General features: G+C 36.5%; 1 protein-coding gene across 1 annotated transcript in view; it reads left to right on the top strand.

Moving 5' to 3' along the window:
• The window catches only part of VAV3 (vav guanine nucleotide exchange factor 3), a gene marked incomplete at its 5' end in the record, with an annotated part of 160,456 nt that overhangs the window by 94,677 nt on the left and 50,296 nt on the right, over positions 1-15,483 (top strand). The window contains 4 exons of the mRNA XM_080348607.1: positions 2,285-2,386; positions 4,525-4,625; positions 11,089-11,111; positions 14,220-14,265. Coding sequence (XP_080204733.1) covers positions 2,285-2,386; positions 4,525-4,625; positions 11,089-11,111; positions 14,220-14,265 — 272 coding nt within the window. The remainder of the gene's footprint in view (positions 1-2,284; positions 2,387-4,524; positions 4,626-11,088; positions 11,112-14,219; positions 14,266-15,483) is intronic.

Genomic DNA, 15,483 nt, shown 5'->3' with positions numbered 1-15,483 from the left:
TAAAATGAAACTGAATGGATTCATAAAATATAAAGAAACTCAAATACTACCTTTAATTTAAAGAAGAATGAACACAGTGTATCATCTTTGTTCTGTTAATAGGAGCTATATTTTCAGTACTTCATGTATTTCAGTATTTGTGGAAGACAGCCTGAGAGGAAAAGAGAATTTTTGCATATGACAGGAAGCTATATAGGGATGTGCTTGTGTTAAAATAACTGTCTAAGTGATGTTGTAACTTTTTTTATTTTCATCCACTATACTTATTATTTTTGAAGATTGATCATGTTCTAATTAAATTAATGGAAATTTTTTCATTGGTTTGTTCTTGACAAATGGTCAGGTTGTTAGGATTAATCTCATATGCTTTCAAAACCAATGAGTCTCTGCACATTAGACTGATAATGTTGACATGGTTTTGCAAACTGTGCTGGTCTGAACCAAATGGCCAACAAAAAGCACCTTTTGTTGGGAGTGTAAGTACTGTAACTTCTAGGGAATTTTCAGGATTGTTTATAGTTAACTGTGTGGCCTCAAAGGCTTTAGAAGCCCCTTGGCAAATGCGTTGTGAAATATAGGCCTTGCTCTGCAGAGTTAACAGCCCCAAAGTAACACAGTGTTCTCCTGGTTCAAAAAGTTCTTTACTTTTTTGAGATTAATTTTATCCTGATACCTGACCTTCCTGCTGTGAATGGGCAGTATCCATGCCTGTTTTAGTTAGCTCAAGTTGTGGTATTGACATCTTGCATATCATAGCAGAAAGAGACACTAGTGAGCTAGTTAAAACAGTACTGAGTGTAAGGTCATTCTCAAGCATAAAAGCAAAATTCCATTTGCTTTTTGAGTACAGTTTCATTTTCAACACATTTATTTTCAGCAGGGAGATTAGAAGACTGACCTTTCTGACACTAGGTACTTAAACAGATACTTTGAATGTTTTTTTCATAAGGCTTTTCAGTTCTAGAGATGGATGCTTACATGGTTACCTTTATGTTTCATTGCAATTTGTGGCTGGTCTATGTTTTAGTCTAGAAGTTATTTATAATACATAACAAAGAAACTTATCTAATAAGTATCTCCAACTTTAATGCATGAATTTGTAATTTTGTGTGTCAGAAAAGCTTCTGGTCTTTCCTTTTGAGTGTTGCAGATTCTTACCCTCAGGATTTTCCCCCCTATTTTAATTCTTACGCATCATGCATTATTTTGTTTTTTTGCTAGAAAAATACCAGTAATTTATGGAATCCTAAGCATCCCAATGTAAATAATATATAAAAATACATTAATCCTTATTTTATAAATATAGCTTGTCTGATACAGTCTAGCTTAATATTAAATTATGCACCTAGCATTCAGTGTTTCTGGTTTTGACAGTGTTAAGCTAGTTTGGCAATATTATTGAATTAAAAAAAGATAACAAATCAATTGAAAGTTCCTTGACTCCCCTCCCAATCTTGGAAGTGTGGAAGATGACAGAAAAAAATTGAATGGGTTACTTAAAAACATTTAAATAAACCTTCAAACAGTCACCAGTGCAACAAAATGATGAATGGGTCATTTTTGAATTATACTCCTGCTTTTAAAAGGAATCAGCAGGGACGATAAACAAAACACATATACAGTAATGGGCCAGTGCTTTCTACATCAATTTCACCTTTGGAAATAAGTCTGTCACTAGTGTGTTGGTATCCTAGTGGTGTGAATAGTGGTCTTCTGTTTTATTTGTTAGATTAAGCGTGTGTAGTGACATCTGTAGGCATTGGGAAGCTCTTTTAAGACAGAATAGCCAAACCCCAGTGAATATTTTCTAATTGCTTTTGAAATCACTCATGTTATATGAAGTATTGCTGCATAATTGTGACCTAACTGTCCTAAATTTGCTGCTCATGTTTTTTAACATGGTGGTTCTCAGTGGAAGCTCTTCTTCCTTGTACATCCACATAACAAAATTTTTGAGAATGAAAAAGTGAATGTTCTTCAAGTCTGTAAAATGGTCCTAGTTACTTGCACAGGAATAAAAAACAGATGAAGTCTGTTTTAATTTCTAAATTTTTAGTTATTGTGACAGCTAAGGTAGTTACAGGGTGTATTTTAAGGGCTAGGTTTGCATAATATCATAATTCAGATTTAGTTCACAGTGTGTGGTAAAGTCCACATTTCTGGTTCATCTCAGTGAAAAATATTAAAGTAAAACTAGTTGTTCATGGATTCAGATTTCCTGCTGTGAGTGCTGCATTATGTTCTAGCTTTCATCAGTTTAAAGCAGATTTTTTTTTTTTTTTAGATCAAACATACGACCAGACTATGCAGATACAAGCTTTCATGAGTTCAAAATGCATACCTTCAGTCGTGTGACATCTTGCAAAGTCTGTCAGATGCTTCTGAGGTAAGATTTTTAGGTTATGTTTTTGTGGTGGTGTTTTGTTTTAATATTTTTATCCCAAGTAAATATGGGACTCAAAGGAGCATGTGGAAATACATGACTAGCTGGTTACCTGTCCAAGAGAGACAAGCCATGAAGTCGTGCATAGTATGACAGGAGTGCTGTTAAAAGCTCATAATGCTCCTCATTTATCAGAAGGCTGCTTTATTGTGATTCTTCTATGAAAATTGCTTTATTTAATACACAAGTTCTTACGTAAGAGTAAACGACAACCGTTTTGTGCAGTTTTGACTACCATGGGTGTTCCGTGGGTCCTATTGCTGTAGATCACCAGTCACAAGAACAGATGGAATATTTTTTCAGAAAATCAGATGATGATGATGTTTGAATGTTTGAAATGGGGAGATTTCTTTGTGAGACAGAAAATAACTGTGAAGCATTAACAGGAATTTCTAGACCAGAGATATGCAGACAAATTGAATATAGATGTTGCAAAGCTAGATGAAAAATGCTAGTAAACAATTAATGCTTTCATGAACAAGGATTTGTGAGGCTAAATTAAGCTAAGAAATTCTATGATTTCTGCCTCTTTCCTCTGAAATACACACATGCTTGCACATCTGTAGTTTCTCATTCATTTTTGAGCTATCTTTTAGGAGCTACCTTTTTTAAAACAAACAAACAAACAAACATGGAATGTCTAATGATATAGAGGTATGTATTGAACCTAAATTTCATAGTGTAAGTTGGAGATGCAAAAGTTATGTAAACTTTGTCCAGTTCAGGTGCTCGTGTTGCATATTGTTGATGTTCCATTTGAAGTATGGATAGTGCTTTTCTTCCTCCCTGTCATGTATTCTTCTCTTTAGCAACCTTTTGCTGAACAGAGACTGACCTGGACTTTCAGATTGCAGTTGTTTATTTATTTTACTTACTTACCTATTTGTTTATTTATTTTAGATCCCCCCCCCCCATGCAATAAGGTCTATATGACCATGACAAGTGGTGCAGTGTAGTTGAGTCATTGTGTCTCTGTTACAGCACTTAACTGCTGTGCTGCACACAGACTGACACTGCATTGTTCTGCATAGGCATGCCAACTTGCTTGAAGATAGCTTGGGTATCCCCAAGTGCTATCTTGTGGGATATAGACATCTTCCTGGGTGTCTAAGTTGTCTTGAAAGCCTATTGGACTTAGCCTCATAAAGTGTCTAAATCACTTTTTTAATGGATTATCATTTTAAGCTTCAAACATAAGCTAACATGTAAATACTTGAAAAAAAAATCTGAACCTTAGTGTCTAATCTTTAAATGAGGATAAAATCCTAGTCTTAGAAGCATCTGCAGTGAAGGATAATGTTATGTCCTATACTGTTATCTGGAGAATCTTTGCATTCCTATGTAGCAGTAAGGAAAAAAATAAAAATGGAAGACTGCATTATAATATTTTTATACTTTTGACTTATTTGTCTTGAAGTTTATGTATTCCAATACTTTAAAATATTGAGCTTCTGAATTTAATTAAAAATATATTTCATCACTAACATTCTAGAAATTGCTGTAGTAAATAGCAGTTGCTGAATATTTTGTCCGGGTTTAACTTGTTCAGTCCTGTGTTCCATAACTAGAGTGTACCTGGCTAGCTATCTATCTATCATCTTTTTTTTTTTTTTTTTTTTTTTAAATTTATTTTAAAGTCAATAATATTTGCAATGTAGCCTATAAACTCCTTAATGCTTAGCTATATATTAACAGTTACAGCTCTCTTGAAATGGATCTTATTCTTCATGGTGTCTAGGCAAATTCCCACTGAGATGAAAGAAAGTATAGATCTATAGTAGGATAGATACATAATGGAAATTTCAAGTGTACTGTGCCAAAGTTGCTTTGGGCTAAATTGAAATGGAGATTGTTATTCTACCAGAAGTCCAGAAGAGCTATCTGGTTGTGATTTTGAAATGGATAGTAGTGACAAAAGGCAGATAAGTTGCTTGTCAGTTGTCACTTTTTCTTCAAGCCTTTAAGGATTGTCATTATGCAGAACAGCAAATGACTTCTAATACCTTCTGCCATGTCTTTTATTTCCTTTATGCGTAGAATTTATCGCCTCTAATGTATCACTACCTAATTTTATTTTACAGGGGAACATTTTATCAAGGCTATTTATGTGCTAAGTGTGGAGCTGGAGCACACAAAGAATGTTTAGGAAGATTAGACAATTGTGGCAGAGCTAATTCAGGTGGTAAGTCATTTTTATTGTTAGAATACCATTTTTAATTAGGACATAAAACTTGCTAGATATAATTAAGGTTTAATTTTCCTCTAATTTGTGTTTATTGTAACATACATACTTGTGAAACTACCATTTATAAGCACAATTAGAATTGCATTTAGAATTCATAGGGAATTTTATTGCTACTAAATCGAAATGTTCAAAAGCAGGAGAGAACTGTTATAGGTCAAACCCAATTTCTTCATCAATGTCGTCTACAACAAGGAATTGCTCCTGTTTTGATCGTAGACTGGTCATATGTAACACCTACTGTGTGCTGTATCATCTATCATCCTTGTGGCTCTCTCTTGAAGCCTGTGTCCGTTTTCGTATTTTCCTCTCTGCTCCTAAAGCTATTTGTTTGTGTTGCCTCAGCTTCCTCTTTCATCTCTTTGGTTTCCATGGTTTCTGTCCACTCACAATATTCACAAAAAGGTGATTGATGGCTCTGTACTTCCCACATCTAAGAACCATTTATTTCCTCCTCTTTTAATTGGTTGCTGTACTCTGAGTATCTGCCCTGGCTGTTGTTGCTTTGCACTTCCCCTATTCTTCTTCTTCTGCTCTTTGGGACCTTAAGGATTCTTTTGTCTTCGAGTGCCTTTTGGTCTCCCTCAGATGACTACAAATTTGACCTCTTCTCTTTCTGCTCAGTGTTGTATCTGTAATTCTCTCTCTGACATCTTCTGGATCTCCCACTGCTAATGCCAAATGTTAGATCTCATCATTTGCCCCTGTTTCCTTCCCTGTACCTATTCAGTTGGTGGCAGTGAGTTTGTTACACTCCAGCCAGCTAGTCACGTAACCATAGTGCCATTTTTGACTCTTCCCTTTGTCCAAGTTCTTAACTATTCTTGCTTTTTTCTAGAGATGACTTGATGCTGATAGGGTAGACAACTGACAAACACACACACTCCCACCCCCGAATTTCCCTCCCCATTAATATGTTTGGTTTCCTTTTGTTGAAATGTGTTTGAAAAGCCATTGGAACACACGATGATTTCTGGAAAATGTAGTTGTATATGTTGGAGAAGTTTCTAATTAATTGTCCTTCTGATTTCTCAAGTACCTCTACGTTCCTTTCCAGAATTATTTCATAATAGTTTCTGAAGTTTTTCTTCTCTGCAAAGGCTCCCAGATTTCTGTAGCTCTACTACAAGCTGGAAGAGGTGTGTATCTTCCACCTGTTCATGAGGCAGAATGACAGAAGATGCTGGGCTGCAGCTTCCTTACAGCCTGCTCTGAGAGGAGATCACAGCTGCAAAAAAAAGTCTAATTTATAGTTCTTCCATGCTCCCCCTTACTCTATGAATGAATGAATATGGAAAGGACAAATGGTTTTGCCCACTTTGCTGAAAATGTGTTCTCTTGCCACCCAATAAGGGTAAATGAGTAGGAAGGGAAATTGAGATTTTTTTCTCTACTCTTTTCTAGTTTTACTCTTTCTTTGCCTTTTCAAAGAAAGAAGTGTTGATTGAGCTATGCTGCCCATTCATAATGTGGACAGAGTAAGGAAAGGTTTAAGGAGCAGTTTTACCACTTCCTGCTTGACTATATGGTCCAGAAAGCAATGGGACAACAACTCTTTTAAATGAGTTTGCGCAACTTGAGTATGAATAATTTTCTGAAGCTGTTTTCACTTTTCCAGAGCTATGCTGAGAATTGAGGTCTCCCATAAGTTATCTCTCATGCCTACTAAGTCATGAAATGTTATTAAAGGAATGCAGACCCAAAGATATGTAAAATTCATCATTTCCACTGCATTTTGTGGAAAAAGTATGCTCTACACGCACAAAATTCTAACGTACTTTTAATTTTGGAGCTTTTCCTTTTGAAATCTTTAGACAAATTAATTTATGAGAAATTCAATTTTTCTAATGGTGTCATTTGCTGCTCCCGTGGGAAATTAGCAAAGGTGGCTTGAGAGTGCTGTTAGATAAGAAATTGTGGCACATAGCCAGAATGCTTCAACAATAGCAAAAAGCTTGGAACATTTATTGTATTGCTATGTATTTCTTTTGTTTCTAGGGGACTATTACAGCCTTTTTCACAGGATTTAATGGACATGAAACACAATCATCCTTTTAGGAAACTGGACATTTTTATTCCCTAGTCATGTGATATTAGTTACGGTCACAGACATAGGATATATATATACCCATGATATATGTGTGGTCTGTTAAGTCTGGTGTTCTGTCATTCTGCCAAAGGTTGATTCCCAGTGCCTCACAGGAAAGGGCAAATGTGTGGCAGATGATACCCAAGAATGACTTTTCTGTGCCTCAAATGATTTTCATTTCTATTCTGTAGACCTCTTCTATTTCTAGAGGTCTATTTGGAAAGCAGTGATCAGAATTCAAAACGCTGCAATGAGAACACACCATTAGGTTTCTTAAAGGCATTTGAATTTTCCTCAACATTTTCTGGTTTTGTACAGTTTAAGATTTTATTCTTTTTAGATCACTGGGCAGATATTTTTGTTAGCCTTTCTGAAATGATGCTTAGAACCCCCCTGAGAGGACTGAATCTCTTTGTATTTCATTGCAAGTCACAGTTTGTGAAAATTCAGAAGACGGACATCCAAAGATAGATGAAACCTTTAGAATGATAAATTTAATATGTGTCAGATTTAGATGATACACTTATGAGAGAGCAAAACCTGAAGATAAATTGCTGTGTTGTCATGCTGTGCCTTATATGCAAACATATGCCAGCTCTTTAGATGTTTTGCTTCAAAGAAGGCCAGTTCAACAGACTGTAGAAGTTGCAGTGATAAAAGCAGCAGAGTTAATCAGTTGAATTAATAAATAGAACAAAATGTCTGCATTTAGCCCATGGTTTTTTTGTTACTGTTTTTGCCCTTGTTGCCATAAATGGGCAGTGCTGGTTGAAGACTGCTGTGCTCACTTCTGTCGTTATCAATTTAACTTTTTTTTCCCATGCAATACTACCCTATACAAGTAGTCCTCTGCATTTTAATATATTTTACTCTTATGCCTTATCACTTAATTTTTCTGTGGCTTGGAATCTTCCATGCCCCCTCTTTTTTTGTTAATGTTCTGATGAACTCTTTCAAGTCTGATTGTGCAGTCTTAAACACAAGACCTTACAAATCCTTAAACACAAGGATTATAAAATGGTTGCACATATTTCTCTGACAGGACCATTTGTAAGGACGTATGTGTTGTTGTTTTCTCTGGTGGATGATGTAGAGATCTCTTCTTTCTACCTCCTCTGGCTTCTCAGCTGCACTCCTATGCCTTATTTCAAGGCACAAGACAGTTTTACTTATCTGGTGATGCTCTCCCACTAGTTGGAAGGGTTTATATTGGGGATGCTTAAGAGTGGGCTCATTGGTAAGTGAGCATGAGTAAGACCCACTTTTAGCAGATAAAGGGTGAGACTATCTCCATCATAATTTCATATGTTACTTTCATATGGCAATTTGCATGCCCAGTAATGTAGTCTATGCTGTTTATGTAATAATTCATTGTTACAGCACATTAGAGATTATTAATAAAAAGCATGTGATTTTGATATCTAAAAAGAAACCTGCAGCTTTTTCTGTTTGTGTTTTTGCTGACTTGATCAATAGTTGCAAAATTGCTGGCTGTCCTCCAAACCCACCATGTCAACAGCATTGACAAGTAAATGCTCCAATCCCACAATGTTCATTGGAGTTATGCCACTTTTTATTTAACTGCAACAAAGGCTGAGATTGATTGTTTGACCAGCCATCCTTGCTCAACCTGAACAAAAGTCACTCAGGGGGCTTGGTGTGTTGTGTAGAGTCCTAAACTGTGGAACTTCTAGGTCATGATCTGCTTTTCTTCTCATTATGCAATGACTGGCTAAATTGCCGGAAAGGAGCACGTAGTCCCACAGCTCCTTCAAAGTGGCTTACTTTATAGTCCCTGCATTTTAAATATTTTGAATTTTCTTTTAAAATAGGAAGGCAAGAGTAGTTTATTACATATCATTTTTATTTACTCTCTGTTTACTTAGCATGTAAATCCAGCTGCTCTGTTGCATCCCTGAGGACCAGCTCAGTCCCATTTTCTGATCCGTGCTCCCTCACTTATCAAGGCCAGCTGCTACTCCTGTTGCTTTTGTAGTAAAATGTAATTATCAAAATGTGACCCAATGGTATCATGGCCTCAGTGAAAAAATAAACAAAAAGACCTAAAAATTGCACTGAACTCTGGCAGAAAAAGTAGCTTGCTGTCACAACCAAGAACTCACTCGCTCCATTTCATTGGCACATTGATGATGAGCAGGAACTTGAATTAAAATTGCCATGTGTAAAATATTTGCAAGTAGATATTTTTTGAAAAATACAAATAAATAGAAATGAGTTATTCTGCTTTTGTACTTGTGTAAAATTTGGAAAAAAAGATCTGTCATAAAGAAAAAATTCACATAATTCAATACAGAATATTCTGAAATGCAGGAATATTTAAATTGTAATGAAATAAGACAAGCATACATCTTATCTTTTGAATAGTTGTTTATGTGGAAAAACAGATACTGAATATTTTTCTGTTCCTGAAGTGTTAATAGTCAAGTCACAAATGGCATTTGTGCCACCATCAGTGTTGGCAAAGGTTGAGGTTGCTTTTATTTTTTTTACTTCCTTTGTATTGATAAACAACTACCCTGCTTCAAGTAATTTTCTTTATGCAAATTATCAGGGGTATTTATTACCTTCCTATGTAGTGAATTTTTGAATCCAATTATTGAAAGTTAATCAATGAGTTTCTTATTTATTATGAAAAGTGTTGGGACGCTGCAGTCATCAAATGGAACTCATTCGTCTAGTTAGGCTGTTTCATAGAGGCAAAAATAATATTCAACAGCAACAATTAAAAATCAGATTCATTCATTTCCAGTGGAAAATAGAGTGACATTTCTACTTCAGTTTTTTGATAAGAGATCAGAATTAAATAAGGCCATTTAAAAAAAGAAAAAAAACTAAGTCTGGATTTGAAGTTTTGGCCCACACTGCAAGACTTATCTAAATGATTTCACTTCATTTGTGATGCTGAGATGAAACATTCAAAAAAGGTGATTTTACTCAGATTTTGGCAAAAACTCTGAAAGGTGTTATCAAATTGCGAACTAAATACAAAAACGATATTAGATTTCAGCAGCACCTAGGCAACCAATGCCCTCAGGCTCCTTAGCAAACCTAAGTTTTCTACCTCATCTCCTCCTTTGGGGTGGGTTTATTTTTCTGCTCTCCACTCACTATACAAACGCAAATTAATACCTTTGGAAAAGTTGTAATCATAAAAGTGGTTTTTTTGGTTCACGGTATGAGAAAGGAACTGGTGCCTGAAAGCGTACGTGAGAAGAGAGCTCTGCAGGGTGAACAGGCTCAGGGCCCTCAGCTGGCGTGCTTGGTCTCGGCATGCTTTATCACCTTTGCATGAAATGCTAGAAAACCAAAGATATTTTTTTTCCCACACTTTACTACTGCTTTCTTTTTTTTTTTTTTTTTCTAAGCAGAACACAATCTACTTGCAATTTGAACTTTGTAGCTGATTAGCTGTGAATATGGCTTACTGTTTACAAGATTTTACAGTAAAAGTTTTCAAATGTGTAGAAGTACAGACCAGGCACATGCAGTTTGTGCTTTGCCTCAGCAGCGCGTGCAGTCCTGGAGGGTGCACATGGGTAAATATAGCTGTGTGTCCTTTGATAAGGCACTGAACCAAAATCTAGAGTACACTCAAATACCTATTATCAGAGTAGACATTAAAAGAAAAATGTTAAAAAAAATACTCCTTTTTGTGGCTGTTGTGTGGTGGTGTGTGTGCAAAGCTGTTATTGTCTTGATGCAGCTTGATCACCTGCAGGACTTTTTTTTTTTTTTTTCTTTCTTTTCTACTCATTTTTCAATAGTACAAGAAAATTCATAGCAAAAGAGGCAAATAAACCATGAATGGCTTCAGAGTCTGTGGTATACTAATGTAATGCTGGATTGAATTTAATGACACAAAATATAGAAAATTTCTCCTATCTCAATATACATTGGCATGCTATGAAAAGACAGGGATAAGGTGTAAACTTGACTTGCAATGAGGAACGTAGCTTTTGAAGTCCCAATGAGTCAATATTTGTCAAGTATTTTTGAAATGCAGTAAAAGCTGGTGAAGTTGAGTGGAGCGGGTTGTGGTGCGGCTGCAGGCGGTGCAGCGGCACTGGCAGTGCGGAGCGTTCCTAGCTTGGCAGAACCGGTGGGCGGGGAGCGGAGCGCGGCAACAGGGTTTGCACAACAGGACTGGGCACAGCCCTGGGCGGCTCCAGGTATCAGGTAGCAAAAGAACACAGCAGGGCTTTCTGTAATGCAACACAGCACAGACTGAGATTGCTATATAAGAAGTGTACAGTTTGTGGTTGACAATAATGCCAATTTTTACTTATGTTTCAGAACACGGGAACCTGAAACACGAGGTAAGGATTTGTTTTCCTTTGCATGTGATGTTTGTTTTGTTGGTGACATTAGAGCTCCTTATTTACTTTGTGCATGTGCTGTGTGCAACAGGTATATTTTTCTTCTGCATTTAACAACATATTTTTTTTTTTAGAGTGGTGAAAGTAGAAGTTGTCTAAGAAATAAAGTATTCATAATTAAATATAAATGTATTCTGTTCAAAATGTGAATCAGTTTTCAGTTGATATGGCTCAATGCCAAGGGCACTGGAAGGGTTGGAGATGTGTTTTTTAAGTTACAGATAAAAAACATACATTGCTTCACAACTATGTCTAGATCCTTACTGATCCTAGACCAAATCTAGCAGTAGAGTTAAAAGTATGTTTGTTTTTTTGTTGTTGTTATGGTTTTTTTGTTGTTGTTTGTTGTTGTTTGTTTGTTTGTTTTTAATGTTAGCAAGTCCTGCTGGAATAACATGCTAGTGTACCAATCTCTGCCACACCAGACTGCTGGGTGATGAAGGATTGGCAGGGCAGTGTTTGCCTTTTCATGCAAAAAGACTTTAGTTGCAGAGCTATCTAGTGGTTATGGAGTTTGTATAATGTGGGGAGAACAGTAAGATGGGGCCTGTACAGAGGAGCTGCTGTGGGGCATGTAGTACCTTGCTGTCAGCCCAAGGAGACTGCAGGCTGCCCTGGGCTATTTTCTTGCCAGCTCCTTGTACCGTTCCAGTGAGGTTTAGAAGGGCGTGAGAGTTGAGTTTTGTCTGCCAGCTCTGGTAAAAGAGAAACATCACTTTAGACATAGAGCACAATAGTTTCTAGCATCTATTTTAGACCAGAAGTTTGTGATAATGTAACTGCTTCAATGGCATGCTGGTTGTCAACAATATAGGAGCACGTATTTTACTTCTCTCTGTAAGCATGTCTGTGTTTGATGCTGTCACTGAAGTGGGTAATGACATCACAAGGATGTTACTGGTGCAGGGGAGCCATGTGCAGGGCTGACCACCTCTGTGCTCTCTGATGTCTGGGGTGTTTTGGTGTTGCTGTGACTGCAGATTGTGGTGTGGTCAGATGTAGGAGCCCTGGCACCCTCCGGTGGATGCAGCACTGGGCGAGGAGGGGGCTGCTGGGACTGTGGCACCACAGACCCTTGAAGGGGCACAGGTGCTGCCACCAGCCCGCTCTCTTCACTGCTCACTAAGCCCTGCCTCGGGCTGCCCAGTTCTTCATATCTCTGCCTGGAAACACCCACGGAGTAAGCACACTCTTAAAGATGGAAACTACAGCAAGGTCCATTTGCCCAGTGCTTTTCCAGTGCTGCAGCTGACAGGCAGCACTGAGAGCCGTGAACTGATCACTTACTGGCCCTTGCGGTTGAGGTTGCCAGATTAAGTAAAGCTGTGTTGAGCATATGCTAGCTGGACGAAGAAAATATACTACTTGTATGTAATCCCTTCAGCTTCTCACTCCCCAGTTTGATTCATAACTCTTTTTTTGTGAAGAAAAAATGACTGCCTTGCTGCACCTATTGATTTGCTATTGACTACTGAGTTGATCCAAAATGTCAGGATTGCCTTCATTTATACCAAGGCTTATTTAAGTACCTGCTTTATTTCTCTCTGTAGAAGGAAACTTGAGCATAGATGAGGATCTGTCATTTTCATAAATGTGAATTTGGATTTTATACCAGTAATGTAATAAAATCTACTGGTACTGCAATTTAAGAGTATTGATCATGTTTTCCTACAGCTCAAGAATTATTTCCTTAAAATAGTTTTCCATGCAGTCCTTTGGGGTGTATGGTTGTCACAGAATTTGTTGTTGTTGTCATTGTTGTGTTGGTGTTGTTTTTTTTCATTTCAGTTGAACATTTCTGCATCTTCCTTCGTGCTTGCTTTTCCCACTCCTTCCCCTTTCCCTCTCTTGTGCAAATCTGAAGTTACTCACTACTCTGTGTCAATCCTTATCAGCAATACAGCTGATAAGTGTATTGTTTTTTGTTTTTGTTTTTTTTAATGAATAGAATTGAGCCTCTTGTTCTTATTCAGTAATATTACCTTCATTGTAGAAGCAGTTTTAAATTTTTCTTCTTTCCACTGCAGATGAAACAAAGCTTGGAACCTTTCTTTGATTAAAATTGTGGGGTGCAGAAAGAATATGTCCAAACACTCTATAGAGTTTGAAAGCTGTTTTTAAACCAAGCTTTTCATTTTGCTAGCTTGCTAGAAGGCTTAGTAATTTGATTGTGCCTCAGGGTAGTGCTTTCTGGCTTGCCTCGGTGTGTGTCCTGCATCAGCTTATATCAACTGCAAGTAAATCGGAGCAGCCTAATTGTTCCCTTTGTTATGCAACATGCTTTTCTCTGCTTGATTTGATTAAAAAATAAATAAACGCAGGAACCTTCATGCAAGCTACCAGTTAAAACAAGTTTGCAAAAGAAGATCAGTAGTTCACAGATGTGTGTTATTTCACATTGATCTCTGGGATCCACATTAGGTGTCTTGGAGTATAAAATTTGTTTAAAAAATTAAAGAAAAAGTCTCAGTCAGACATTTTCTAATTTCACACAGCTCTGGTTCAGCCAAATTTAATAGTAAGAGGGAGGAAAGTTACTAAATGTATTTAAGTACTTGCCCAGAAAGTAAGGAACGTAAGAGTTGGATAGGAAATTCTAGCTTGCTTAAGTACAAAGTAGGAGTAGTGAAAGCTTCTACCTTACTAAAGCAATGCAAACAACTTTGGGAATTTGTGTTTGTGGACATTATCTGGGACAGATAATACCAAACTTTGTTTTTCTTCCAGTTTTTTTCCAGCTATTCCTAAATGATTGAAAGTATTTTTTTCCTTGCTATCAGATGTTGATATATGTGTAGTCATTCAATGGACTAAGAATATTTTGAGCCTAGTGTGAGAAAAAATGCAATACATGAAAAAAATATCTACGTTATTAAGAATATTTTTTAAAATGTGATCTTTCTACAAGATAAAGATAATTGTGATGGTTGGGGGAAATAATTTAAGAAAACAAGCTTTTCCTAGCAGATTGTGGGAATGAAAGGAGTGCAGTGTGCCTACATGAAAACATGTTTATTCATATCCTTGATTTCTATTTTTGCTATGCAGAAACGAACAAATGGAATTAGAAGAAACTCTAGACATGTGGACCCAGGTTTGTCATGACTTTTTAATAGTTAAACATAAAAAGAGTGAAAAAGCTGTAACTCACTTTATCAAGTTGCATTATGAACACTTGTTATACACACAATGTGAAGAATTTTATTGTTGAATTTGTGAAGGTCTAAAGTGATTGTTCTCTTTGTGATTTCAAAGATAAGGAAGATAAGGTCAGCTGATCAGCTGATTGAACTCTCTCTCTCTATATATATATATTTTTTTTTTTAAGCAGCGCTTCAGTTCTACGTGAACAAAAAAATGCCTCTGGGCATTTCGGTTTACATGACCTACCATATTTTACTCTGCAGTTTTAAAAGAAATAACTAAGTGATGGAAAGGAGACAATTGCTTATAAAGCTTAGGTTCTGATCTGCAAAGTTGTGGGTATTCCCAACTCTTTTGACTCTAGTGGTCCTCATTGCTTAGCTGTATTTAATGAGTAGTTACTCTAAAAATCATACAACAATTGCACTCTTATGTAGAATTTCAAAGTGATTTTATTCTTCCTCTTAGTTTATAGTAGATACTTTTGTAGAGTCATGTCAGCAGCAGCCCTTAATAAGATTAAATGCTTGCTTATAGACTGTGTACTCAAGTGGATGAACGTTTCCTCTGGAGACCCATAATGTGTCCATATAAAATACTCAATGGTTTTCAGTGTAACTGTGTGATATTTTTAGTGTCGTTTTTTACACTAATTACATTTCTGTCCTTTATGTTTCTTGTATAGTTTAATTACTGGAGATTTGTTATGCAGATATTATTTGGACTAAAATTAAGCTGTGGATTATTAAGTATTTCTAGATGTGGACACCTGAGAATAGTTGGAGTCAAACATTAAACAGTATGGCAATTCTATACACCACATTACAGCCTGGCAGAGCTAAGCACTTTTTGAAAAGTAGGAATTCTGGTTGTGCCACTAGCATTGCAGCTGCCTTGGCTCTGAAATTCTAAATGTTGTAACTAGCTGAAGCAGACCACACCTTTCTTACTCACGTACCTTTGACATGTTTTGGAACACGTATCATCACTTTGTTCCCTCTAGCAAAAGAAAAATTTCTTCATGATACTCCTCAATTGTTCTGTGTATTGTTGACTGAATTTATTAAAGAAAAATAAAGAAAACTGTAACTCTGAAAATTAATACAGTCAGAGGGGGAAACATTAAGAATATCAAATAAGGCAGAAGGGGATGAGAATACTTAGAATA

Source organism: Nesoenas mayeri (assembly GCF_963082525.1).
Source record: "Nesoenas mayeri genome assembly, chromosome: 8".
Classification (NCBI taxonomy): Eukaryota; Metazoa; Chordata; class Aves; order Columbiformes; family Columbidae; genus Nesoenas; species Nesoenas mayeri.
This window is presented reverse-complemented; position numbering and strand designations above follow the sequence as displayed.